This window comes from Bactrocera tryoni, chromosome 5 (genome assembly GCF_016617805.1).
Source record: "Bactrocera tryoni isolate S06 chromosome 5, CSIRO_BtryS06_freeze2, whole genome shotgun sequence".
Lineage (NCBI taxonomy): Eukaryota > Metazoa > Arthropoda > Insecta > Diptera > Tephritidae > Bactrocera > Bactrocera tryoni.
Window position 1 is genome coordinate 23,151,623 of NC_052503.1, and position 27,391 is coordinate 23,179,013.

At 31.0% G+C, this 27,391-nt stretch overlaps 1 protein-coding gene across 2 annotated transcripts in view; it reads right to left on the bottom strand.

Annotated features, from left to right (window-relative positions):
• The window catches only part of LOC120777450 (proton-coupled amino acid transporter-like protein pathetic), a 44,551-nt gene that overhangs the window by 1,666 nt on the left and 15,494 nt on the right, over positions 1 to 27,391 (bottom strand). Inside the window, exons 2-8 of one of the 2 annotated variants that reach the window (XM_040108769.1) lie at positions 13,440 to 13,591; positions 13,287 to 13,354; positions 2,837 to 2,929; positions 2,618 to 2,768; positions 2,133 to 2,339; positions 774 to 1,225; positions 556 to 699 (exon numbers count right to left, since the gene is read on the bottom strand). In XM_040108769.1, the coding sequence (XP_039964703.1) occupies positions 556 to 699; positions 774 to 1,225; positions 2,133 to 2,339; positions 2,618 to 2,768; positions 2,837 to 2,929; positions 13,287 to 13,354; positions 13,440 to 13,454 (1,130 nt within the window). In that variant the 5' untranslated portion in view covers positions 13,455 to 13,591. Of the gene's footprint in view, positions 1 to 555; positions 700 to 773; positions 1,226 to 2,132; positions 2,340 to 2,617; positions 2,769 to 2,836; positions 2,930 to 4,479; positions 4,609 to 13,286; positions 13,355 to 13,439; positions 13,592 to 27,391 lie in introns of those variants that run through there. The other variant, XM_040108770.1, reaches the window with a different exon arrangement.

A 27,391-nucleotide genomic window follows, 5' to 3' on the forward strand; every position in this document is an offset into this window, starting at 1 on the left:
ATAATTTTTAAAAAATCATATCAAAACATAAAAAAATAAATTTAAAAAATTTTCGAAATTTTATATAGAGATGTATCAAATTTTTTTAAGGAAAATCACCTCAAAATATATAAAAATTTAATTTACAAAAATTCTAAAACCTTAAAAAAGTATTAAAATATTATTCAAAAAATTTTTTTTGTAATTGAAGTAAAATAATATCAAGTACAATTCGTAAATTTTAATTACAAATCAAAATTTATTTAACTTTATATAATTAAACAACATTTTTAGTTAAAAAAATTCAACAATAATTTAAATAATTTTCGAATCTCCAAAAAAAATTTCCTGGAAATATAAAAAAATTTTCATTTAACCAAATTTAAAATATTTTTAAATTAAAACAAAAAATTAATATGACAAAATTATTTAGTTTTAATTTAAGTTAAAAAAATTAAATTAAAATCAAAGACTATGTAATTATAATAACAAAATTTTTCCACTCAAAGTTTTTAATTAAAAAACATAAAAAAATTAATTCAATAATTTTCGATAGATCTCCAGAAAAAAACTCACCTCAAAACATAATTCACCAATATTGGACGCTTTTTGCACTTATCCTTGATACCATCCCAGACAATTTCGAGACACACGTAGAATTGCAGACCGAATGTACAGTACACAGCCAAAGCGATCAACACCTTGACAGCTTGCGCGGGCCTGTTAATTATAAAAAACAACAACAAATTGTTATTACATACACATAACAAACATAACACGCGCATGCAACTCACCACTCATGCACCGGCAGATTCAGAGTAATGCTCTCCTCTGTTGCTGTGCCGTAGCGCAGATAGCCGAGAAAACCGAGCGCCATATAGATCAAAGTCACACCAGACATGCCCTGACTCAACACGCCGCAAATGCCGAGGAAGTGACGTGGTTTCTCCATGTTATTCTCCAGCGGCATAACCACACCGATTGCCTCCATGGCGAATATGGTGATGGCGAAGAAAGCCGGTATGGTGGAGACATTGGCGAATTCGCGTGTTGTTACCGGTGGCAAGTCAATGACGAGATAGTAGAATGTAATGCCAAGACCGACGCCCATAAAGAGATTGGCTACCATCGAGACGGGTGCGAGGTATTTGAGATTCGGTATCCACGAGAGTAGAATTAGCGGTATGAGTAGTGCGGAGATGAGCAGGCGCAGTGAAATTTGATAGCCCAACCAATGTTCCATGACCTTTGATAGTAGAAGGAAAATTGGAGTTTAGTATTTAATTTAAATGCGTATATAAAAGAAAAATATTTTTTATTGTTAATAAAATTTGTAAATTTGTAATAATGTTTAATTTTATTTAAGTGATTTTTTTTTATTTTTTTTTTACTTTTTGGATATACTTGTGTAAAAATATTTGCTTTTAATTCTCATAATTTTTTAATTTAATTTAATTATTTTTAAAAATCAAATGTTGTTAAATAATTTAATAAAAAATATTTATAATTAATTTTCATAAGTTTTTAGTCAGATTTTTTTTTAATTTAATTTAATTATTTCTTATTTTGTTATAATTATTTTTGTTTTTTTCAATATTAACTAGTGTTAAAAAAGTTGATTTAAATTATTTTTAATATGTTTGAGATTAAAACCTTGCATTCAGTTTATTTATTTTATTTAAAAAAATATTTTTATTTATTTATTTACAATTTGATTTAGTTTTATTTTTGATTTATATAAATTTATTAAAATTTTACAATTTGTATTTTTCCATAATTTACATATGTACATTTGTATATAAACACGCAAAAATATTTTTTATAGTTAATAAAAATTACTTTATTTAAAATATATAACGACATTTTTATATTTGTCTGCGTTATATTATATCTATTTTTATTTAATTTTTTTATATTTTTAAAATATTTGCATTTACTATGAAAAAAAGGTTATTTTATTTTATTAAAATATTAAAAAAATTTTAATATATTTATAAATTTTTTTTATTATTATATATGTTTTTATTATTTAGATTTAAACAATTTATTTTTATTTTTACTTTTAATTTTTTATTATTATTTTTTTAATTTTTTTATTATTTTAATTTTTTTTTAATTTTATTAACTTTTATTTTAACATTTATCACACATACCTGTTCGAAATTCTTCGCCACAATAACGGTATACACCGAACAGGTGCCGAAGTAGGTCAAAAACAGTCCGAACAGTATGGAAAATTTGGCAACTGGCGCAAAACCACGTGCCCATTTTGGCCCATTCAAAAATGCCACTTCAGCAACTTCGGCGAAGCTCATCTCCGTGCGACGCGACTTGTAGTAGAGTTTGTGGGCGCATTTCACCTGTAAATAACACAAAAAAACGTTTACGATGTAGTTGCGTGCTTACAAGGGCATTTGTATCCAATTTGTAAATGCAGAAACACACTCATACTTACTATATACATACATACATACATACATATATGGTGGCTACATATTTGCAATTTCTTTCAATTTCTCTGCCACTTCGCGTTTAATGCACACGTGTACATATGTTTCTACGCGCATTTAACATTGCATGTCTGCGTATGTATGTACAGGTATATCTGTGTGTTACGGTATAAATTTGCGGTACTCACCAGCACATAACTGCAGTGTGTACAGATGAAAGCTGTGAAGATGGTGGCGAAGATGCCAAGCACAATGCCTGAGTACATGAAGGCGATCGGCATGGAGAGAATGCCGGTGCCCAGTGAGGCCTTCAGCAAATGCGTGAGAGTCTCATTATCACTAGAATCATACAAGAAATTAAAATATAATTATTTTGTTTAATTTGAGCGCCGCTTAGTGGTACTCACGTGGTTGGATGTGCCACTTTGCGTTCGGCGAACGGATCGAAATCGGGTGACGCCAGCGCCTGTTCGACATCTTTCCGTGGCTGGATTTTATATCTGGAAAATAGGAAATTAAATATTTATTAAAATTTAGTTAATTGAGGGGCATTCGAACAAGACTAATTCAGAATTTAAAAAAAATGAGATTTATTGTAAAAATAAGAAGAAAATAATTAAAATGTATAAACTTAATTAACAATAAATATGGTTAACTCAATAATTTACGTTTCAGTTGTTATATTTGAATTAATTTTTTGCATTCTCTTAATTTTATTTAATTATATTGTTTTTAAATTATTTTGTCAGCAAGAAAATCATTTTAAATTAATGCTGCCTAAATTATTTAATTTTATTATTTTTTAATTTATGCCCTTATATGGATATATTTTTCAAATTTAATATTAATTAAATTAAGATTCAATTCAAATTTAATTTAAAACAATTAATTAAAATAATAATTAAAATTATAAAAAAATTAATAAATTGTACTATAGTTATATGGTATACTCAAATTATGATTTCTTAATTAATTTAATTTTCTTTAAGCACATAAATATATTTTTTTAAATTGAATTTTATTTTATTTTTGAAATATAATTAATGGAATTTAAGATAATAGTTGAATTTAATGAATATAATTATTAATTAATTATAACAGTTTAATTAAATTTGTAATTAATTTTCTTTCGTTTATTCAATTTTAAAACTTTTTTTTTTATTTAAATAATTTAAGTTTCTTAATTTAATTTAATTAATTAATTAAATTTCTAAAAATTAAATTTTTAATGAAAAAAACAAATGATACAAAACTAATTTAAATTAAATAAATTTGGAGTTTGAAAAAATATTTTTAATTAAAATTCATTTCTTATTGATTTTTTTAATTTTTTAATTTTACTTTTATTGCCAAACTTTTGGTTTTGTGTAAAAAAATAAAATTAATCAAAATTAATTTTTGTATAAATTTTTTAAGTCACACAAATTCATTTTTATTATTTTCTTGTGAAATAATTTGTAAAAAATTTTAAATTCAAAATTAATTTTTTCATAAATGAAATGATATAAAATTAATTTAAATAAATTAGTAAAATCAAAAAAATATACAAAATAAATTTGTAATTTGTAAAAATTATCTTAATTAAAATTAGTTTCTTAATAATTTTTTTAATTTGTAATTTTTTTTTTTTTGTGTAAAATTTTAATCAAAACCAAATGTTTTAAATCAATCAAAATGAATTTAATTTTTTTTTCTATTGAAATAATTTTAATAACGTTATTAAATAGATTTTTTTATTTAATTACACTTAATTTGTAAATAACTAAAAATTATTTTTTTGATAAAAGAAATTAAATAAAATTAAATAAAAAAATCTTGAAAATTAAAAAAAATTACATTAATTAAAATTTAAATTTTTTTATTATATATAAATTGAATTTTATTACTTAAATTTATATATTTTTATCATCTAATCGACTTTTGAAAAAAAAAAATAACTCCAAGAAAATTCAATTCTTTACTTCCTTTTAGTTTTTTGCAGCTTTAAAAAATTACAACAACAACAACAACTTATTAACTAAACTAGCACAGAATTTAGCAATGTCAACACCTTTGTTCGAGCGTCACTTCTGTTATTTTTGTATCACGCATTGTCGTTTCGTTTCTTTTTCTTTACTTTTGCTGCACTAAAGTACCGCTTGACCACTAAACATATATATTTATGCACACCGTGTGGCTATCAGTTGCACCACAATCAATCACTTCGTCCGCAACGGAACATAAAACTAAAAAACAAAGCCAGGTCCGCCAATGTTTTATAGTGAAATTCTGTAGCTGCAGTTTGGGCCTGTTGCGCTCGGTTTGCGGCTGCGGCCGCCGCTTTGGCTGTGGCTTTTAAGAAATGTGCAACATCTGCAAAAAATGCGCGCTAATCACGCTCGAACTGCCGACACAAGTCGTTGATATTGCATTGGCCATTGTAAAGTGGGCATTAACACCAAGCGCCGAACGGCGGACAGCGGACAGCGGACAGCGTTGCGCCAGCGCCGCGGCCATTCGCTTCAGCTCGAATTCAATATGGTCAAATTCCATAGATGATCGTAATGATACACTTTACTATATGCACATATAATACGCACACATACATATGTACATCTGTGCGATTTGGCGCGGGAAAGTGCTTCTTTGTGCGCAAAATAATCGAAGAGAGTAACATAAGACGGCAAACGCTGCGCTGCATTTGATTCTACCCGCCGCATAGACGTCGGCAGCGTTAATTGAAATGTTCGCAATGCCACAACAAACATTTGTACAACATAAATGCGATTGTGTTGTCGATGTGTCGGCCTTACTCGGCATGTTGTGCGAATTGCATCAGCCGCTAGTGCTGGCCTAGTGGCACATCTTTCAGCTTAGCTGCTCTCGAAACGGCCGAAGACAATTAAATTCTAGTGATTGTTATGCTGCGGTGCAAGCTTTGTGTGTATGGGTATAAGTGTGTTTGTGTGCAAGATGTAAGTGTTTGGGTAAGTGAATGTGCTGTTTACATCTCATTCGTTTATTTGAGTGGGAGATAGCATACTTTTAGGTGCACTTGAAAAGTTACAGTAGAGACGAAAGCCTTAGCTGTATTCCGTTGTTTAAAGGTATAAACGCTTAAGTCGAATAGCAGAATTGTTGAAAATTTTGTTATTTCACGCAAATATATTTCATTTGCAATGTAAGAGTGTGCTAACCTGGCGGATTTTTTGAGATATTAATCTGAATTTTTGGCAACATCTTTTTCTCCCATTTTCTTGTATGAAAAACTTTTTTAATTGAGTAGATATCTTCACGAAATTTGACATGGATTTTTGTCTGAGATAACGCTACTATTTTCCAAAAAATTGTACAGATCGGACTACTATAGCATATAGCTGCCATACAAATCGTTCGTTCAAAATCAAGTCCTTGTATGGAAAACTTTTTTATTTGACAAGATATCTCAATGAAATTTGGCATGGATTGTTGTTTGAGAAAACGCTACTATTTTCCAAAAAATTGTACAAATCGAACCTCTATAGCATATAGCTGCCTTACAAACTGATCGTTTAAAATCAAGTCGTTGTATGGAAGACATTTTTATCTGACGAGATATCTTCACAAAATTTGGCATGGATTGTTGTCTAAGATAACATTACTATTTTCCAATAAATTATTCAGATCGGACCACTATAGCATATAGCTGCCTTACAAACTGATCGTTTAAAATCAAGTCGTTGTATGGAAGACATTTTTAATTGAACAAATATTTTCAAGAAATTTGTCATGGATTATTGTCCAAGACAGCGGTATAATCTCCGAAGTAATTGTTCTGATCGTACTACTATTGTATATCGTTCAAAATCAAGCCATTAAGTCCTTTTATGAAAAACCTTTTTGACAAGATATGTTCAGAAATTTGATATAGCTTTTTGTCTAAGAAAACGGTACAATATCCGAGCAAATTGTTTAGATCGAAGCATTCTATATAACATATATAAATAATATATCATTCAACTGCCTTATAAACTGACCAATCGAAATGAATTTCTTTTAATAAAACTGTCTATCTATTTGTGAAGGATATTTTAACGTTTTTTTCTGGTTTAAGAAAAATTTTGGAGTTGGTACTTTTTCTATGCAACTTTTTGGAGAAAGTCGTGTTAAAAAAAATTACATATGTATAATATTTTTTATAGTGTTTTCACGTGTCTAACTGCTGGCCATTACATGAGTCATCTTGGGTATTACAAGCACTGCCAAGGGATAAAAATGATTGATATATTAATATATTAATTTTTACTGATATTGAAATTGTCAACTCAAAAAGTGAAGCACTATGTCATTATAAATATTTCTATTAACCAAAATGTTAAATACATACATATTTACATAAGCTTATATATTCAGACTTATGTAAACATAAGCAATCATTTCCGATTGAGTGGTTGTGCTGAAAGCTTAATAACTATCTGTGATATATAGCATGTACTATATTTGCTATAGTCGCTTAAACATATGTATACATAAATACATACATATGTATAGTATCCACACATATATGGTACGCAATGTTTTATTGCTAATAGCAATGCAAAATTACGGAGATAATAGTGGAATATGCATAGTCATCTCCATTTCAACTATTACATCAGTCATTGTTGCTTCCATAAATAATTATTTCAATTACAATTGAAGGTATTGAATTCATCACATGAATACTAAATGTATGATATATGTAGGTATATAGATATGAAAGTGCACTAATATATGTATACTATATTTGCTCGCTGATTTTAATTAAAGCTTTAGTGCAATAGTATTTCTAATGCAAATAAATGTATACTTATAAATAAATCATATATTGCATATTAATTATCTGTTATGTAAGATTAGATATTGACGATATATATGGGATTGGCAATTTTATATATAGGTATAAGGTTTAAAAAACGAAAATCATTATATATAGTATACGGGAGTTGGCGTAGTACCGACCTGATTTTATCCCTTAACTATACTATTATCACGCCACATACTAAGAGAATGTTCCCTGGCTTTCATTAAAGTACCTCACATAGAATCACCAAACATATGGAGTGAAGTCAACCAGATGTTCGAAAATCCTGATATTGGTTATATGGGGGCTAGATCATGTTTTCGCCCAATTTAATCTATTTTTCGCACAATGACACACTCTTTTGAATAAAACACGCTCTATATTTTCATTGAGAAATCTCAAATATTTACCGATATATGCACCATAAAGTCACTCAGTAGTTCGAAAATCTTTATTAGGTATATGTGGGCTTGGGAAAGTATTGACCATATTCAACGCATTTTTGATACACAGAGTTACTAGTGTCAGGAAGGAATTATCTTTGAATTTCAATTGTATATCACATACATTCGATATTTCGTTCAAAAGTCAACTATACATATAGGGGTCCGTCCACATATTCGGTACCTAGAGGCTTGAACTGTTTTGGTCGGATTTGGGTAATTTGTGTTCACAAGGTACCTTACTTTAAAGGAATTATTACTGCAAGATTGTATACCGTTCTATTAACTGCTTATTGATTTTTGCACTTGAAAAAGAAAAAATCAAAAGGGGTTAAAAATTTTGCTATATGGTAAGTAGGAGTGGTTGTAATCCCATTTCGCCTACTTTCAGTGACTTAGAAATATTAGAAGAATGTCAGGTAGAAAATTTAGTTGGAATCGATCGAGCGGGTACCGAGAATGTGTGCCACGCCCAACGTCCAATTTTCACACGAGCTCCCATAAAGCCCACTCATATCATCTCGGATGTAAAATGTAATGTCTTTGGCGTATTTAGTTACTGATTTATTGCGTTTTTAGTAGTTTATCACAGTACCGTTATATAGGGAGTGAGTGGGGTTATCTTTCTATTTCATCCATTTTCAACTGTCGGTACGAGTTCATAAGTAATTTTAATTTCAATAAATTTTTTATCTGATTTTTGTAAATTTTTTAAGTTTTTTATGCAAATTTGTCATATAAAAAGTCTTCTTCAATATTCAAAGATTTTTGCGACAAAAAAAATTATTGCGTAATAAAAAGTTTCCATCAAAAAATTAAGAAAACGCATATTTTATACAAGTATTTTCTTGGATTTATCATAAGAATCTATGTATGTTTACTGAAGATTTGAAATCAGTTTCTCAGCGAAAAATTTTTCGTACGAAAACATTTCCAAATCTGTTTAACCATGTCATTAATCATAATTTTCCATTAAAAATTCAGTATGAGAAAGAATCAGTTAGATTTGCAGCTCACGTTCAATCCAATTATAGTCTCGTAGCAACTCCCTGTAAGGGGTTTAGACTACAGACGTCGGCAATGTATAGACAACACCTCTGATGAGATAATGAGAATACATACAAGTATGTATATGATAAGTTCTCTGTACAGCATATTACTGACAATTTGGTATCAATATTCAACTAATTTATCATCATTTCTGAGTACCAACAACAAAATTCCAATTTCAATAAGTTGTAAATTATCGGCGTCTCAATTTTCTAAATAGAAACGAACTAACTAAACTCAATAATTAAATTGAACAACAAACAAAGTCATTAAATCAATAAAATATCTTTGATACTTTAGACTTTATAGGCAGCTTCTAGTCATTAACTTCCTACACTTTTGTGCTTGAAATTTTTTCTAAGCGCCTTCAAGCCTAGGCAGCGCGTGCACAGATAAGTTTTTACGCAAATAAAAAATATTATAAAAATCTATATACATATATATATATATATAGTAGTATATGGTACCACTACCATATACTTATATATGTAGGTATATATATAATGTATACACAATTAACTATAGGTATAATATATATAGGTATTGCACCAAGTCATCAAATTTTATATTTTAAGTCATTAGTGGTAAGTTTTTTTTTAAAGAAGGTGTAATAATGTAAGTGGAAAACTAATAGACTTAATATGCTATTTGTTACATACTTGTACAATGTAATAAAGGCTCTGCATTATCTATACAAAATACTCGTACTCGAGATTACAGTCTAGACCTTAGTCAAAGCAGCTAATTGCTGCGCTAATCGTTATTTTTACTGTATAATTTAGAAAAAATTTAGAAAAAGTTGAATATTACATTTTTTATATGTAACTAAAGGCAATTAATTTCCAAAATTCCCATTTCCATACGAACCAAGTTCATTCTTCGTCAGTTGACTAAAAACTGTGAGCTCTGCCTTGCTTTATTGCTTCAGCGAAATATCTCACTTCTGATGAGCAACTTTTCTATGATTTAGGTTTTAGGTGAAAGGTACGCGTTTGTGTAACTTTTTATGAAAATATTTTAGTTCAGTTAATAAAACTGACAACTCAGCTTTACTAGTTCTACTAATATACAAATGTATGTATAGATAACATGTTGTTGTTTTTGTTAAAAAAAAAGCAGGCTTTACAACTTGCAGTAAAATTAATAGCTTTATGATTCTGTTAGCGATTTATTATTTGTAATTTACTTATTTCATAGTTTCTTTTAAGACATTATTAAAATAATCTTTATTATTTGCGCACAGGTTTGCAACTAAACGGTAATAAGTCTATTTATTTATTTACTAAATAAAAACTCTGTAAAAATAAACAACAAGATTTATATTTGTACTGGGGCTACTTTGGGAAAAACAATAATAAAATAATTATATTTTTATGATTAACTAGAGGACCTGTTCACGCTTCAGTGTGGATTATACATAGATAATACTACCACTACCATCTATATGATTTCTATTAGTTGAATGCTTGTTATTTCAAATATAATTTTTGTAATTATGAGTTGTATTAAACTTTGACATAAAGAGATAAAAGGTACTCGTATCCTAGTATGTCCTTACCCTGGTTCTAAGCTACATACCTTCCCACCAATTTTCAGTCAAATCGCTTAATGTACTTTAATAAACTATTGAAATTCTCATCATTGGCTCTGAAAACAACACAATTCTTAGAAATGCACTCATATCTCAAGGACCTTTTGCTGGATAAACTTCAAATTTTCAGGGAATATGCTCAAATAGGACGTTCAATATTGACTTCTCAGGTTTGAAGAGAGCCTGGTTTATTACTAAAGACCAATGACTTCAAATAACCCTACAAGAAGTAGTATAATGGTGTTAAATCACAACTTCATGGAGGTCATTCAATGTCATGTTTTATTGAAATAATCGAATATTCAAACTTTTCTTGCAATATCTTTTAGGAACCAGATGTTGTTAAGATTAACTTTTTCCAATTGCGACCAAAAAAAGTTGGTTATCATCGACTCATCCCACTCTCCATTGACAGTGACGGTGTCACCAGCTTCATTTCGTAAGGACCGATGCTTCCACCAGACCAAAAGTTACACCAAACTGTCAATGTTGGTGAATGCATTGGTTGTTCATGAACAATTTGTGGATTTTCTTCACACCAGAATCGACAGTTTTGTTTATTTACCGCAAGACCACTCAAATGAAAGTACGCCTCATCGAAGTAGATGATTTTCTTAAAAAAAATCGTTATCGCTTTCAAGTTGTTGTAAGACAAAATCAGCAAATTCACGTTTGCGTTGGTGCAATGGCTTTAGTTCTTGAGTGAGCACAATTTTATATGAAATGCAAGCCCAAATCCTTTCTCAAAATCCGTCAGATTGTGCTTTGAGCCAGTCCCAATTCTAGAGATCGTCTTTGAATCGACAAATTGCGACCTGCAGCAACACTTGCCTGAACGGTAGCAATATTTTCATTACTTCCAGCGGTTCTTTATATTATTGGTAGTCGAACATTGTGTAAAGAAAATGTATTCTCGAAGTTTTCAACAATTCGACGAATAGCGAGCAAAGGCCGTCGATTATTACGACAATAAAATGGCAAAAGCGCACGAAAAGTTGCAATGAGAGAACGATTATTTTGATAGTAAAATTGAATAATGTATAAATTTGCCAATGGCGGAAATACGTAAACTCGCAGGTTTGCTACTGGCTAACAGACCGTGTTCATTGTTACAATCTTAGAACTGAGATTGAAGGTTAGTCTTGCCAAGTAGTAATGATAGTATTTAACCACTACATACAACAGTATATATTTTTACTATATTAACCGAGGAATCAAAAGCTTCTAACAGTTTAATTAAACACTTTATTTAATTAGAGACAATCTACTTAATTGAACATCCCAATTAAGGAAAAATTTATGTATACATATGTACGAATATTTTGTTTATTTTAATATTATTTTAAGCTTAAGTGGAGAAAGCATACGAAAAGAAGAACTGTTCACCAAAAAGCAAATCAACAAATCAATTAAGCAGAGTGTACTGTCCTTAAACATATTTATAGTTTTTTTTGTTTACAATAATTGGCTCGCATAATTTTTCAATTATTTGAATTTATTCTACAAGATTTGCGGTTTTAAGGTATAACAGACCATATTTTAACAGTAAATTTCTAAAAATTTTGAGCTTTGCGATTTATAACGATTATAACTTCAACCGTTAATATCTTTTAAATGGTTAGGTCTATGAAAAAATCGTTAGAAACCTTTTGGTAGAGCATTCAATTTTCTACAAAATTTTTGAAACGGCATATTTTTGCAAGAAGTTCGAAGTGAGTTTTGAATTTCTCTATCTGATAATTAAAACAAATTAGAAAACTGTAAGGTGGAGAACTTTCCCGTTACAATTAAAACCTCGTACTTGGAGAGTCGCTCTTAGAGGTCTAAGAACCTATTTTTCAGTGTACCAAGCGAATTCGTGGTTTTTGACCTCCAGTAGTGTATATGTATATGACTTTACTCAATATTAATTAATTTTGAAAAAAGCGCTTTAAGGCTTAGTTGCAGCATAAAAAATCATATTGAAAATATTTTCAATGAGTAATCGAAGAGTTTACAAGCAAATATGAGTAGATGCTCGATATATGGCTTAAATCAATATTAAGTAATTTTGAGAAAAGCGCGTTAATGCTTAGTTGCAGCATAAAAAATCATTTTGATGATAATTTCAATGTGTAATTGAAGAGTTTACAAGCAAATATGAGTAGATGCTCGATATATGGCTTAACTCAAAATTAAGTAATTTTGAAAAAAAGCTTTAAAACATAAATCTTATGATTGAAAGCAATTAAATTTTATAATTTAAGTATGTACTAACTGTAGAATATAGGAAATGTAGGAAAAATAACGTGGAAGGTCGAAGAATGCCACTCAACCACAAGGACGCTGCTATCAGCAAAAAATTGGCGTGAATTACTTTTATCACTATTTAACAAATAATACCAGGTTTTACCTTAAACACACACACATGCATAATTATTTTACAAAATATATATTTTCCTGCAGTACCGTTAGTTAACTAAATATATTTATAAAATTTTTTTTTCGCAAAATTTTCGAAAAAAATTTAATTAATTTTTTATCACATTTGCCATTGCGTGTGAAAGATAAAACCACACACACTTCATATACATACATATGTACATAAACTCATGAGGGCCTGACATGCGCGGTTCAAGTGTCAAGCGTATGCGTGATACCGTAATTCTAGAAAGCATTTGCCTCGCATTTTCGCGTCGCAACACCAATTAAAAGTATTTGCGCTTCGCATTAAAATGCGATCGGATTCACGAGACAACGGCAATTATAGTGTACAACTACAACTAACGTGGCATTAATTCAGCTCTTTAGTATGCGCAAAGGAATTTCGTCAAAGCAACGCCGACGAAAGCGCATATTTTCAATTGTGCTAATAAAGTTAATATTTGACAAATTGTTTGCACCGACACACACACATGTGTATTTACATATGTATGTATGTGTGCGTGAGTGCGGCAATTATATAATTAAATGTAACAAATGGCGTAACTCACTTGTTGTTGGTGCCATCGCCGGGCAGGAATTGTTCCATCTCTTGTGGAGCATGTTTGCCGCCGCTGTCCTACGGTTGAAAATGAAAGCAAGAGACGAAAAAATAATTAATATTAATAAATATATTTTGGTTTACAAATTCTGCAATCACTTACCGCTATATTAACCATTTTGTTGTTGTTTGCGCTTGTTTACGCTTTAAATCAGCACAGAACCAGTCTTAATTTGTTTAGAGTTATTAGCCTTAATAGCGTGCGCTGCTGTCTCTGTTTACCTCTTTGTTGTGTAGTCTCTCTTGAGTTGTGTTCTGCAATCAAATGAAATTGAAAATCTTAATTATTCAATAATAATTCATTTAAAATGCTAATGCGTGCGCGTATTGGTGTGTGTGTGAGTGCGCAATGGCGTACGCGTGGAAAGTTGTTGAACACTTTCGCATGGCTGATATTTAATATAAAATAAAAAACCTGTATTAAAAAAAAAATTTCAATTGTTTTTTTTTTTAATTTATGATATTTTTCCCCTTTAAAAAATATTTTTACGTATTTTTATTATATTTTTATATTCGCAATAATTCATAAAAAGTAACTTTTGGTAAAATAATTCTCCCAAATTTGTTTACAGACTGATGTCGCCCGTTTTCTGTCTTATACGTTCAAAATTATTGATAATTTGGTAGAACTAGTTTTCAAAAAAAGCAAGTCAAAGAAAATTTACACAGTTTTTATTGAGCACAAAATTCCTCGAACTTCTGCATTTTCGTTTATTCTCAAATAACAAAATATTTCCTAAATTAACTCTAGTGAAACGCTAGTCCATATAATCTTGAAAACAAACGTACTGGGAATTTAAATAAAATAAACTACAAGAATATTTGGGTTTTTAGAACTTCGTTTTGGTCTGCTAACTCGCTCATAAGCGCTCTTAAACGACTATATCCACTTGAAAGACAGAAAACCCAGTAATTTATTAATCGGCGAGTTATTTTGAAAAATTTTCACCAATTCACCAGATCCCTTAGTCGATATCAAAAAATGTCTGCTTTGAAGAAAATTTTTCAGTTTAAAATCATTTCAAATCTAAAAAATTATTATTAGAATAGGTGGATTTTGTGTAATAACCAAGAAACTAGTACAAATTATGAGTTTTAACAAGATGGCGGCTTCCCAAAAAAAGTCGTTTTTTGTCCAAAATTTACACATCATATGGGCTTAAGGGGTTACATGCGTGCACGGGTTTCAAAATATCAAAGTTTTTTATTGTCTTCTTAAATTCTACGAGACCTCTAGAATATTGTCCCACATTTTCAAGTTGAGCCGAGTAATAGTTTTGGAGACACAGCCTTGAGAACTTGTGCGCTCGAGGCTAGCTAGGCTAAATCCGCCGTCTTTAAACGCGTTTTCCTCAAAACTGTTTTTATTAAGTCGGTTGGCAAAATTTCTCGAGAGCTACTCAACCTATCTTCATGAAATTTTACACAGGTCCTTGAGATACAATTCTTAAAGACTTGGAAGAAGGGGTTTTTTTTTTGATTACGACTATTTGAAAAAAGATGTCGGGAAATTTTCAGACATTTTCATTTTTTTGTAAAAATGTCTGCCGAAAATGCAATTTTCAGCTGTTTTCCCTCGTCCAAGTTCAAACTTAACTTTAACTAAAACACGTATTTTTTCACTTTAGATGATCCCGCATAGAGTTATCCTGACAATGCGGGCGCATCTTTTTCCGAGGGGTCACCGGAAATAGCGTCGCAATGAGCGAGTTTACAATATTTTTTTTCAAAAATTTCAAAACTCCTTTCTTAATTGTGTATGTTTGTAACAATGAAAAATTTTGCTAAAATATTTTATATGGGAAAAAATTTGTTGAAAAAAACCCGTTTTTTACCCGAGCAAACCCATGTAACCCCTTAACCATCTTAGAATTTATCATATTCGCGCTAAAATGTAGGCAACATTTTTTAAGCTTTACTTTGTGAGTAAATCAAGTAGTAATATGAAACAGCCATATTCACACCTAATAATTTTCCAAAATAAAAAAAATAAAATTTTAAAATTTCTTGGTTCATATATTTTTTTTTAAATTTGAATGCTTAATATTATTTAATTTCATTAAAAAAAAATATTTTTATCCGAAAATATACATAAGTACATACATACATATATACAGAAACAAAATAAATATTTAATATTAAAAAGTTTTCGCAGTAAAAAGTAGACGAGAGTTGTGTCTCATCACCCGGATTCAGAGTTTTTCCAAAAACAGTGAAACTCACTATAACCAAATTGATGTTCCCAACTTAATTTTAACAATTACATACATAGGTATGTACATACAAGCACATAAATATCCATACATATTCACAGGCAATTAGGCATATGCCAAACATTTATTATCATAAGCGAGCCATAAATTAAATGGAACTATAATGGTATACGCACTGAACTGAATCTCCGCTTTGGCAACGACTTAATGAGGTGTGTGTGGTGGCATTGTTAGAACATGTTAATATTTAGTAGATGAATTTCTATGCAAATATATGCATATGTACGCTTTTTCAATGAAAATACCCACTGACGACACACATTTAAATATCCGGTTTATGTTGAGCTCGTCATCTTCTCACCTTGGAGGAAAGCCCTTTCGGCATAAATTAATAAAATTAAAAGTTAATTACCAAAGTAGTATTCATACAATAGTTTGCTTACGTTTACTATGTATAAAATTATCTTACGGCGTAATTAGTTCGTTAAAGAAAGTGAATTAGAAAATCTGGAGTAGACTTTGAAATGCAAGGGAAAAACTGTTATATGTTTTAAGGTGGAAGGCGAGACTACTGAAATCTTCTTTCTTATTAGCTAATAGAAATACTATACAAATCAAAAAATTTAACTTTGTTGAATATTATGAGTGTTAAAAGCTCAATCTTGTAATAATAAAGGATGCGTATCTGTATTTGAAGTATTTTTTATGATAGACTCTTCAAGTCTTTCATAAGTTTGTCTACAAAAATCGGTTAAAAAGAAGTAAAAACTGTACATCATGGTAAAAATAATTTTTAATACATTATAATGTAAAGTTTTTTTTTGATATTTTTTTGTGCAGAGCTGCCACCTGTTTAGATTTTTTATTTCATTAAAAATCATAAATTAATTTAAATATTGCAATATGGCTACCAAATTAACACGGTTTAAAAAATATTTTTGTTGAAGAATTTGAAATTTTGGAGAAAGGTTGCCATTTGTTTTGAACAATTAAGTAAAAAAATCGTTTAAAATGAAGTAAAAACTGTACACTGTGGTAAAAATAATTCTTAATATTTTATAATACAATATTTATTTCAAATGTTTTGTAAAGAGTTGCCACCTATTTTCTCAATAATAATCATACATTAATTTAAATATTGCAATATGGCTGTTAACAAACTAACAAGGTTTAAAAAATACTTTTGTTGAAGGAATTTTGGAGAAAGGTTGCCATCTGTTTTGAAAAGTTAACTAAAAAAATCGACTAAAATCGGTTAAAATTGAGTAAAAACTGTACACTGTGGTAAAAACAATCGTTAATATTTTATAATACAATATTTATTTCAAATGTTTTGTAAAGAGTTGCCACCCGTTTAATTTTTTTTTTTCAATAATAATCATACATTAATTTAAATATTGCAATCTGGCTACTAACAAACTAAAAAGGTTTAAAAAAAATTTTTTGTAGAAGATATTTTTGGGAAAGGTTGCCATCTATTTTAAAAAATTAAGTCAAAAAATAGCATTAACTATTAAAAAACCTTGTAATATGGGTAGTATGGCTTATAAAATCTCTGACAGCTTGTATATAATTTTTTTAAGGAGGGTTGCTAGCTTTTTTACATTTTACTTTTATTAAAATTATGAAAAAGCTTAAATGTTATTGATTGGACAGCAAAATAAAATTATTTAAAAAGGCTTTCTGTCGAAGAAATTTTCGAGAAAGGTTGCCACCTGTTACATTAAGACGACAGTGTATGAGATTTTAACCTAACAATTTAAAGCGATTGTTATGTCATCTGTAATCAGAGCACAGTTTATAGTTTATAGAAGTTTGATGGAATAATATTTATTTAGTTACGATTAAATACTACTCTAACAAAAGAAAGAAATTATTGCTACAGCAAGACTAATCTTATTACATTTTTCAAGATCAAAAATATATACTTGGCCTTACTTTATTTTTTTCATATTATGTATTATGTGTATGTATGTATATGTATTACACAGATTTTGCATATGGCATGGAAATATATAATTTGCGTGTCGCAATGCGTGCCAATATGTGAGAAATGAAAATAATCTTATCATTTATTCACGAAGGTCATGTTCACGCTGACTTTCAGCGATAATATTTCTACGTAAATAACACTATTAATTTATATAATTAACAGTGTAAATGTAATAATGCAAAGTCTAAATAGAATATTTCTTTATTAATATTTAACGAAAAACTACTACGTCGAGAGTGGGAAGTTACAAAGCACGTGGTGTAAATACATAAAAACCACGTGGTGTGCCACTCCCTTTGTTCGTAGTGAACAATTTGCAACTTTGCTCTGATGACGATGACGTCCCAACACTTTGCGGTTGAAACAGGATTTGAAATTTGAAAAATGTATTTCCTATTTAGGTATATACATATGTACATATTAAGAAAAATTATCAGTGAAATATTAGTTCTAAAAAAGTTATATACACAAAATAGCTTTTAAACTTTGTATTTTGTTCATGACGCTTTTTTTTTTAATAAATAGATTGTAAATAAATATTTATAATTGGATCGTTATCTGCCACGTGCGCGGAAATGTACACATTAATTCAATGCTATTTGATATGCTGTTTTTATACACACATATGTATTTGTAAATATAGTTTAATATACATACATACATATATTAAAAATATGAGCAAAAAGTTGTAAGACTTTTTTCATACTTTTAAAATTCTTATTTTATTCTTCAAAATCTATGTCGTCCTTCTCAAAACAATACAAATCCTCTCTCCCTCAAAGCAATGCAGAGTTTTTGGCCTATAATTCCGACCTATTTTTACAAATACCTTCTCGTAAACGACGCATAACACTCAAATAATATTGCTTGTTGACAGTTTGGCCGGTTGGAAGGAATCCGCGGTGCACCACACCTCGCTTTTGACTGTCAACATATGTAAAGTTGATCTTGAATGGCACACCTTTGCCACGATATTCGGCTGATAGTTCGTCTTTATGCAGGTCATAAGCATAGACGCAAGACTCGTCGCAAACAATAATACGTTTCATGCATTTAAATTAAAAAGTCTTACTATTTTTTGCCCAGAGTATATATATTTTATTTCCGTTTTAACTTTTTCATTTCATTCGTTTTAATTTGTTTCCTGTGATCTTCTTTTTTCTAGTGTTTAACGGAGCAAAAAAGCGTTTGTGGCAACCTAGTAATTACCCCATTATTATTCTTGTCGGGTTCATATGAACCTCGTTTCAGCTGCGATTTATCTTCTACTGTTTTCATACTACTATAAATAAGTGCTACTTCTACCAGGTAAGTCGAAATTTATATTTTGTTTTGTTTTTTCAATGATGATTCTTGATAGAGTGAAAGTCGTTGGCTCATATATTGTGGGCTAAACATTTTGAAAAAATGCACGTGACCCCGCCCTCTAATATATTTAATGTACACATGTTTCTCCTAAACTATTAAAGCTACAATAACGAAATTCGCTTAAGAGTCCCATATCAACAATGCACATATAGTGTTCTTAAGGGATTCCATCTTAAGCCCAAAAATGTCGAAATCGAACCATAACTTTTCCAGACCCCAGACGCTAAATATGTGAACCCCACTATGTAGGGCTGAATTCTTCCGAAAATATCGGTCAATCTGTGAGATATATCAATAAAATTCGGGTAAAATGTTCCTTGGGAAACCGGATCAATACTTCCCTTAGCCCTCATATACCTAATATGAATAAAGCGGCATTCTTCTAAAAAATAACTGTTTTGTTTTATACAAGTTATCCGTTGCTAGTGTTTATTTTTATAAAAAAAATATATTTTTACTGTATTTAAGGCAGAATAAGCCACTCTTCAAATATCTTCATTAAAGAATTTTACACCGAGTCTCTAAAGCTGCTTTATGATAGATCGAATTTTGTCTATTCATGACATTACAATGCATTAGTATTAATGACGCGAGCTTTTGCTAATTTATGAGCTACTTTTTGAAAAACCAAACTACTTAATTTGTGCACAATTTATGCAGAAACAAAAGACCTAGCATAAATCACGCTCATATAGCCGATTCATAAGCGTATCGCATGCTTGCTGACCGGCCACCGACTAGTATGTGTGCCCGCGGCATATTCTATGAAGCTTAGATATTCATTATGCATGACTTTAGTTTTTTTCAAGCCGATAATAAAAGTTCAAGAAACTCTAAAACTCGTTTCTCACAGCTATACAACTATTATATTATAATTATACACATACATATGTATGTAATAAAGGTATGTATGTAAGTAAGTAGAGCCACTGGCGCGTGCTAAAAATAGCTAGAACTTTTCTCTAATTTAATTTCGTTGGCTGACTAATATGGCGCGCTCGTCGCCGCTAAGGAATTCCTGTGACTAAAACCGTCTAAATTTGGTGCAATAAAAATAAAAAAATACGTACATACATACACATGTATGGTGTGAATTTGTAAATACATACTTAGATATGTATAGTATGCATGCAGCGCCAAAGCAAGTGGCGGAATAGTAAAAACAACACAAACTAACGGTGCCAGCTTCATTCATAAATATAGCAGCCTTGCCGCAAGTTATGCGCGTTTTTTAAATGCATATGTATGTGTTTTTGTATGTATGTGCTGCTGTGGTAAATATTAGCGAAAATAAAACGCGGCATTTTTATAGGTCGGAAATGATTTACTGTGGCACTGAGCTTTCGGGATTTAAGATAAAGACTCAGCTATGTGAGTGGTGCGACTACTGTTCGGTAAACACCGGCTGCACAGCAATCGTCCGAAGTTAATTGGATTCTAATTACTGATTAGATTGTGGAGGTCTTCAAGTACGCATGCATAACTTATCTACCAAATATACGTAGGCACATACTACATACAGGCATGTTTGTCTTATTGTCATTCATAAATAAACCTTATCGCGTGATGATATTGCACAAAGTGGTCATGGCGGTTTAAGTGCATCAATGTATATACTTATGTACATATGTGTATGTAAGTATGAATGTATTTTTGTACGTATCCTTATCTATAAAATGTAGGTGAACTTTTAAATATACTGCGGTATTTTAGATATTACATAGAACGGTTACCCAATTTCATGTTTCTTCTAAGTATCTCGTTTAATATCCGGTATAACTACTTTAAAAACGAACTGATTAACCGATATTAGTTTAAAAAACTTCAAAATTTTAGTGCGGGGGTATCTCATATGTATGTATGTATACCAGGCAAAATCCCTTAGCTCCATTTTATTTATCTACCTTATTAATCGATATTTTCGACTGTGGGCAAAAAATAGTAAGACTTTTTAATTTCGCGCGAAAACTCATTCGTCGAAATATTTTTTTTTTGTTTTGAGTTGGTAGGGCTGCCATTGACATCTGTGACCAATGTCACATCAAAATGTTATTAGTGTTTAGTATATGCTTGTCTTTTTTTTAAATACATAAAGTGCATTCGGCGATTTTTACGATGAGTGAAATTATTCAACAAAGAAGTTCCCTTAAATTTTTTGAGCGAAATCAAACTACTGGTGCTGAAACAGTCAGAATGTTGAAAAAGGACCATGTCCAGAACGGTCAGCAACTTCCATATATAAACAACACCTCAATAACATAAAAGAATTGGTGCTTTAGAATCAATGATTAACAGTAAAAGCTCTTACTGTCATTGTTGTAATATCGGAAGGATCAGTGAAAACCATTTCGAAAGATCACTTGGGTAAAAGAAAAGTAAAAACATGATTGGTTCCAAAATCACAAAACGTTTTCGAAAAACAGCGTCACTTTAACGTTTGTGAAACAATGCTTTCCGGCAACCAGCATGACATGAAACGTATTATTACTGGCGATGAGTCTTGAATCTAAGCTTACGACTCGGAAACAGACGATTAATCAGCCGAATAACATGGCAAAGGTGAGCCAAAGCCGAAAAAAACGTCAAAGCAGGTAAAAAATTAAGGTTATGTTGACAGTTTTCTCCGATTACCGAGGTGTGGTGCACTCCGAACTCCTTTCGATCAGCCAAACTGTCAACAAGGAATGCTACTTGAGTGTTAAGCGTCGTTTGTACAAAACTATTCGTAAAAGAGTGGTCAGAATTATGTGCGGACAACTCTTGGTTTGCACCACAATAAAGCGCCTTCGCATACTGCATAGATTCTTCGTGAGTTTTTCGCCAAATTTTCAAGCAAACCAATTATGCAATTTACAAATAATACCAAAGAGCATTACAAAAGAAATTTTAAATACATATAAATATGTATGTATTTGTATGTACATATGTTTGTAAATAAATTTATAAAATTCTTGGCAAACATTTGACAATTTCGCTTATCTAATTTTAAACGCACAAGTCTATCAAAAAACACGTTTCTTTTACATTCTGTATGTAGTATATACATATGCACATATAGTATGTATGTAGTGGATCCATTAATGTGACATTGAGCACTTCAAACATTAGTGCGTTTATAAATCAAAGAATTTTGTTAATTTTCAAAAAGTATGGCACTAGCAATACATACAATATATTTGGTAATTTATCATAGTTCCCAACAATAATTTTATAATCACTCGAGTAGTATGTGGTATTTATGAATAGTAATTATATTTGCCAGTTGCCGAGCAATTAAAAAGTCGTGTGTGTTCACTCTACCGATTTGATTGCGATCATAAAAGTGCAGTGGCGGAATTTTTTTACGTTTGGGGCTTTGAAACCACAGGCCTGTTGTTCATATAACTTCTTATCAACATTTTACAGTTACGAGTATAATAGCATGCCATGAAAGTGTTGATTACAGCAAAATACACATTTCTTGAGAACTATCAGCCAGATGATGCAATTTGACATTTCTAACTTTTCTTGTGGAACAGCGTGAAATAAAGTTAGCTTTTCGATATGGTTGCTTATCTATGATGACGTTCTTTAGATCATTGCTCCTTGAGAAAGTTGAGGAGAACTAAATGTCAAGCTTTAAACAGCGCCATCTATCTATTTAAATGAGGTTAGATCGCGTCAATAACTACACTCAGCTGTGTTAAAGCTTGAATAATAATATTTGACATGTCATCATACTATTATATGTTATTATACTCGTATAAAATTCATATGTACCATCGCATAATGGGAGAATATAAATATTTTTAGTCTCTTTAATTTGATACCAGTAAGTGTACATTAAAAATAAAATGCCTAAGCCCACTTGATGTGGCCTCACGGTACTTTACCGACATATCTGACCTGATTACAGGGGCTTCACAAAGAACTTAACTATTTCTGAGCACATCAAGGAGCGCGTTGGGATCCTTATATTAACAAAACGCATGAAGAAATTCGCAATATGCCGATTATGTAGCATTTTTTTTATAAATTTCGAAAGCAATTCTCTATGAAAATCCTAACTACTAAAGCCCTAATGTTAAGAGGCTTCACATACATATAAAATGTTTCATTTTTTGAGGTTAATGACTGTCAATAATAAACATTAATTAATAAAATATTGCTTACCACTCAGCTCTATACGAAAACAAAGGTATTAATACGCAACCGATTGCTTTCTCTGAGGCAAATGTAATAGAAAGTAGTAGTAGAGTAGTGAATTATGTATATATAGTATACATACAATAATAAATGCAAAATAAATGTACATATATGTACATAAGTATATAATGTGTATTAGGGTGCTTCAAAACAAATTTTTGAATTTTTTTTTCAACAGTTGTCCCCTCAAATGTTAGTGATTGACAAACAAAAAATCCTCACTCAAGCCAGGCGCTGGTAGCTTAACTCTAAGGGGTCGCTATCTTTTTTTTAGGTTCCCATACATTTAACATACATATTTTCATTCAAACTAAAATTTTCGTTTCTTAAAACTAACCATCACATAATCATAAAGTTGGCTTTTCAAACTTTTAAAATTCCCGCGACAAAATTATTATTCTCAGAAGCTTTTTTTATTTTCATTGAAAAAATTCCAAATTTCCAAACAATATGTTTGATCGTCTAATTGAGATAGTCAAACCCTTTAAGTTTCAGAGACTTAAAATATTTAAAACTATTAAGCTTAATCATTTGAAAGTGAGTAACTACCACCGGTAGGCTAAGTTAAACTACCGAGTGTTTTTTATTGGCATAAAAGAGCAACTAATGATGGAAAAGAGCTTAAAGCCTAGAAAATTCTTCATGTTGCGGTCAACAAGATGACAAATGTGACAAATAATAGTATAAACAGAATATATTTCTAGAACAAAGAAATCGAAACCCAAAAATAACCGTTAAAGGTAGCCGAAATCAATTAATTTCATAACTTTCCATAGTAAGCTTATTTGTGGTTATCATAGCGGCAGAATTCTGCCGAGTTGACAGTGCTTGACCGAATAAATAGTCCGGGTCCGTTCCGGTTACGTAGACCCGACTGTCTTGGGAACGGATGATAATCTTTTTTCTAATGTTTTTTGCTAATTTTTTTTTTAATTTAACCCCTATTCATACACACTAAGAAATATTCTACATAGAAAAAAATTTAATTTTTTTTTTAATTTCGAATAAAAACATTCCACCAATTTCCTACAGGGCATGCGCCAAAAACATTTCGTAAGCATAAAGCCAAAACCCGCTAACGCTAAAAAGAAAGGCTACGCTAAAAGAAAGAAGAATAAGACAAATTGTCTGTCTAAAGTGAATCGAAGAATTGAATACCACAGCTAAGGTAAAGCGAAATGAGCACGCATTGTTGCATCAGCCAAAACGTGTAAAAGCGCTTCGCCATGCTTGTGGGATTTTATTATACTATATATACATACATACATACATATGTATATGTCCATACATAAATGTAGTGAAGAGTGTATACATATGTACATATATGACATCGCATGTACATATATATGTATGTATGTAGCTGCATATATGCACTTCCAAGTGTGGGATTGTGCTATTTGATGTGCCTTTTTACACTTAACGCTCATCGAATGGCAATAAAAACTTCATAACATGAAGCGTGCTCTTGAATAAGCAGTGTAGTCGAGAGCATGGAGGGTTGACGAGACTATTAGGACCCCTTTTAATAAAATATGTATATGCTTTGTGTGTCAGAAAATTATAAATTAATTAATTAATAATTATTTAAAGAGTTAAGGGGTTAAGGGGTTACTTGGGTTTACAGGTTTCAAAAAATCGAATTTTTTTTTGTCTTATTAAGTTCTAAAACACCTCTAGAATATTGTCCTAAATCCGAGTAATTACAACTATTTGAATATATTGAAAAAATATCGTGAAGTTTTCACTCAATTTTTAATTTTTTTATAAAAATGTCTGCCAAAAATCCAACTTTCAGTTTTTTTTCCTTCCTCCAAGTTCTAAGTTAAGGTTTTAACTAAAACACATGTTCCTCAAACTTTCCCAATTTAGGTTTATGTAGAATATTCTGCAAGACTGATAACTACGAAGTCTGCTTAGAAAATTACAATATATCAAACCTCCGAGGTTTATTACTATGGAAAAATTGTTATTTTTTGCATGTTCTTTGTCTTCACGAGCCAAACTAAAACGCAGACTGTAGAACTCTATTGAAATCAGAGTTGCTCAAAATACACCGAATTAAGATTGAATAGGTTATTCCGAAAGACTCAGCTTAACGAAGTTACAAAAGCAAATGACACCAAAGCAAGTGTCACCGCAATTGAACTACATTCAAGTGCCCACACAAAGAGACCTCGCTAATTAAGACTATCTTTAATGTCTAAATTTGGTCCATGCGTGCGCTGCAGCAGCAGCATACTTCTTACATTTCGAATTCTGTCAATTGTTTGTCATGTGTGGCGCCGGTCTTTTCGCGTGTCAATAGCCTGCTGCTTGCATAACCTTGATTCGCATGCTTACAATTCGCAGAATTTGAAATTCTTTCAATTTTCGGTGGCACCAACCAAATTTGCGCAATTGTAATACTTAAGAGGGGCGGCAATGTCTCTTCACACGTGTGTGCTTGTGTGTGAATGTGTGTTGGCGTGTGTAAAAACATGTGATTCTTGGCGGCCTTTCTGTTTCAATTAAACCCAACAAATACTTGACATTTTTGGTACAATTAAAGAATCAACTTTTTTCGTCTCGCAATCTCAGACTGAGCCACGAAATTGAAATTTCAATTAATTTTACGCCGTCAATCGATGTTGATTAATTGTAAATGAAGTAATGAAAGCGATAGTTAAAAGTCGTCTGTGAGTGTATTTATATGTATATAGCTCCAGACACTTTCCATTTCAAGAAGACGATTTCCATATAAATATATAGACACACACTTGCCACATAGTTAAAGTTAAGGGCGGTCAGCTCCAAACGCCGAGTACAGTAGTCCCTTCATACACACGACGAGTCGCGCTCTTCTTTTGTATAGTCCAAGGTTTGCATTTTTTTACGCTCTTCTTCTTTTTCTGCGTCAAAACGTGACCGCCTAATTATATCAACGGCTTTGTTTGCTCTCCATGAAACCATGCGGTGCCCTGCGCATGACGGTTGCTTGCTTTCTCTTAAGTTTCGCTAAGTTCTAAGAGAGTTTCTAGCGCCACGCCGGCAATAGATAATACATATACACACAACAAGAAAAGTCAAGTCAGGCGTATAAAAATATATGTAGGTACAACTGAAGTAAATAACTATATACATTTCGATATATTCGGTCGAACACGTGCTTGCAATATGAGCGGCAAATGCCTCATCCGCTGGCTGCTGAACTGAAACCATATACTCAATATATATCTGAGTGGGCAAGTGAAGGGATGCAGACATATGCGGCAGAGATCAATACCCAGTCGCCGCGGCACTGGTTAGATGTGCATTAGATACATATGTATATGTATGTATATTTGTACATATGTATGTATGTAAGTTCATATTATGTTCTTGTGTTTATTTTTAAATGCAACTTTTTACGTTAACAGTCAGACGCTTAGAACAAAGTATGCTACATATTATTTGGTAAAACAATACTTTATGGGAATAATATGTACATACATATGTACATATCTGGCTACTCAGTTGCTGGTGAGAATTTGGTTTTCGCGGTTAGTGTTCGTAGCTCGTAAGCGCTCGCGTAAGTGTTCTTACATAAATTGTAACAAAAGAACATGCCAAATCAGCTATTTTGTAATTTTATTTGGATAGTCAGACTTATGAAATTTATTCGTTTTACATTTTGTTCATACATTTTGCAAATTGCATTTAATAACCTCAATTGATTCATAGAGCTTTTACTGAAAGGCTTATTTAATTTTGGGAAACGCGAATGGCCACATGCAGCCAAATATATTTGTGTCCCACATAGAAACCCTAGCCGGATTTCTAAAACGTTTGTTCACACTCATTTTCACTCACTCTGAAGCGTTTCCGAGACGAACCAACAAGCTCTCAGGTTGCTCCCTGCAGTTCTACGTACATTCTCGTTGAAAACCGATAATCGACATTTTGACACACTAGCCGGGTTTCTATGTGCGGGGTCACATATGCATATATCAAATAGTCGAGAGTTTCTTGTGTTTATTTTCTTGGTAGGTATCTCTCATGCTATCTAGGCTATGGAAATCAAGGTTATTTATGTTAAGAAACATAAAAACGAAAATGTGATTATTCTTACAAGATCCTATCAGCCTATTACATCTCTCTCCACAACAATAATAATAGTCTAAATGATAAATGATTCCAGTAGGACGGAGGTTAAACTTCATATAAGAATATAAATATAGGGAAATCAAATTTAACGAACCAGTCCGGGTCAAATTTGATCTGATGATATATATAACAGATTTTCAGCAACTCATGTCTTAATTTGTTTTTTTAATGGAC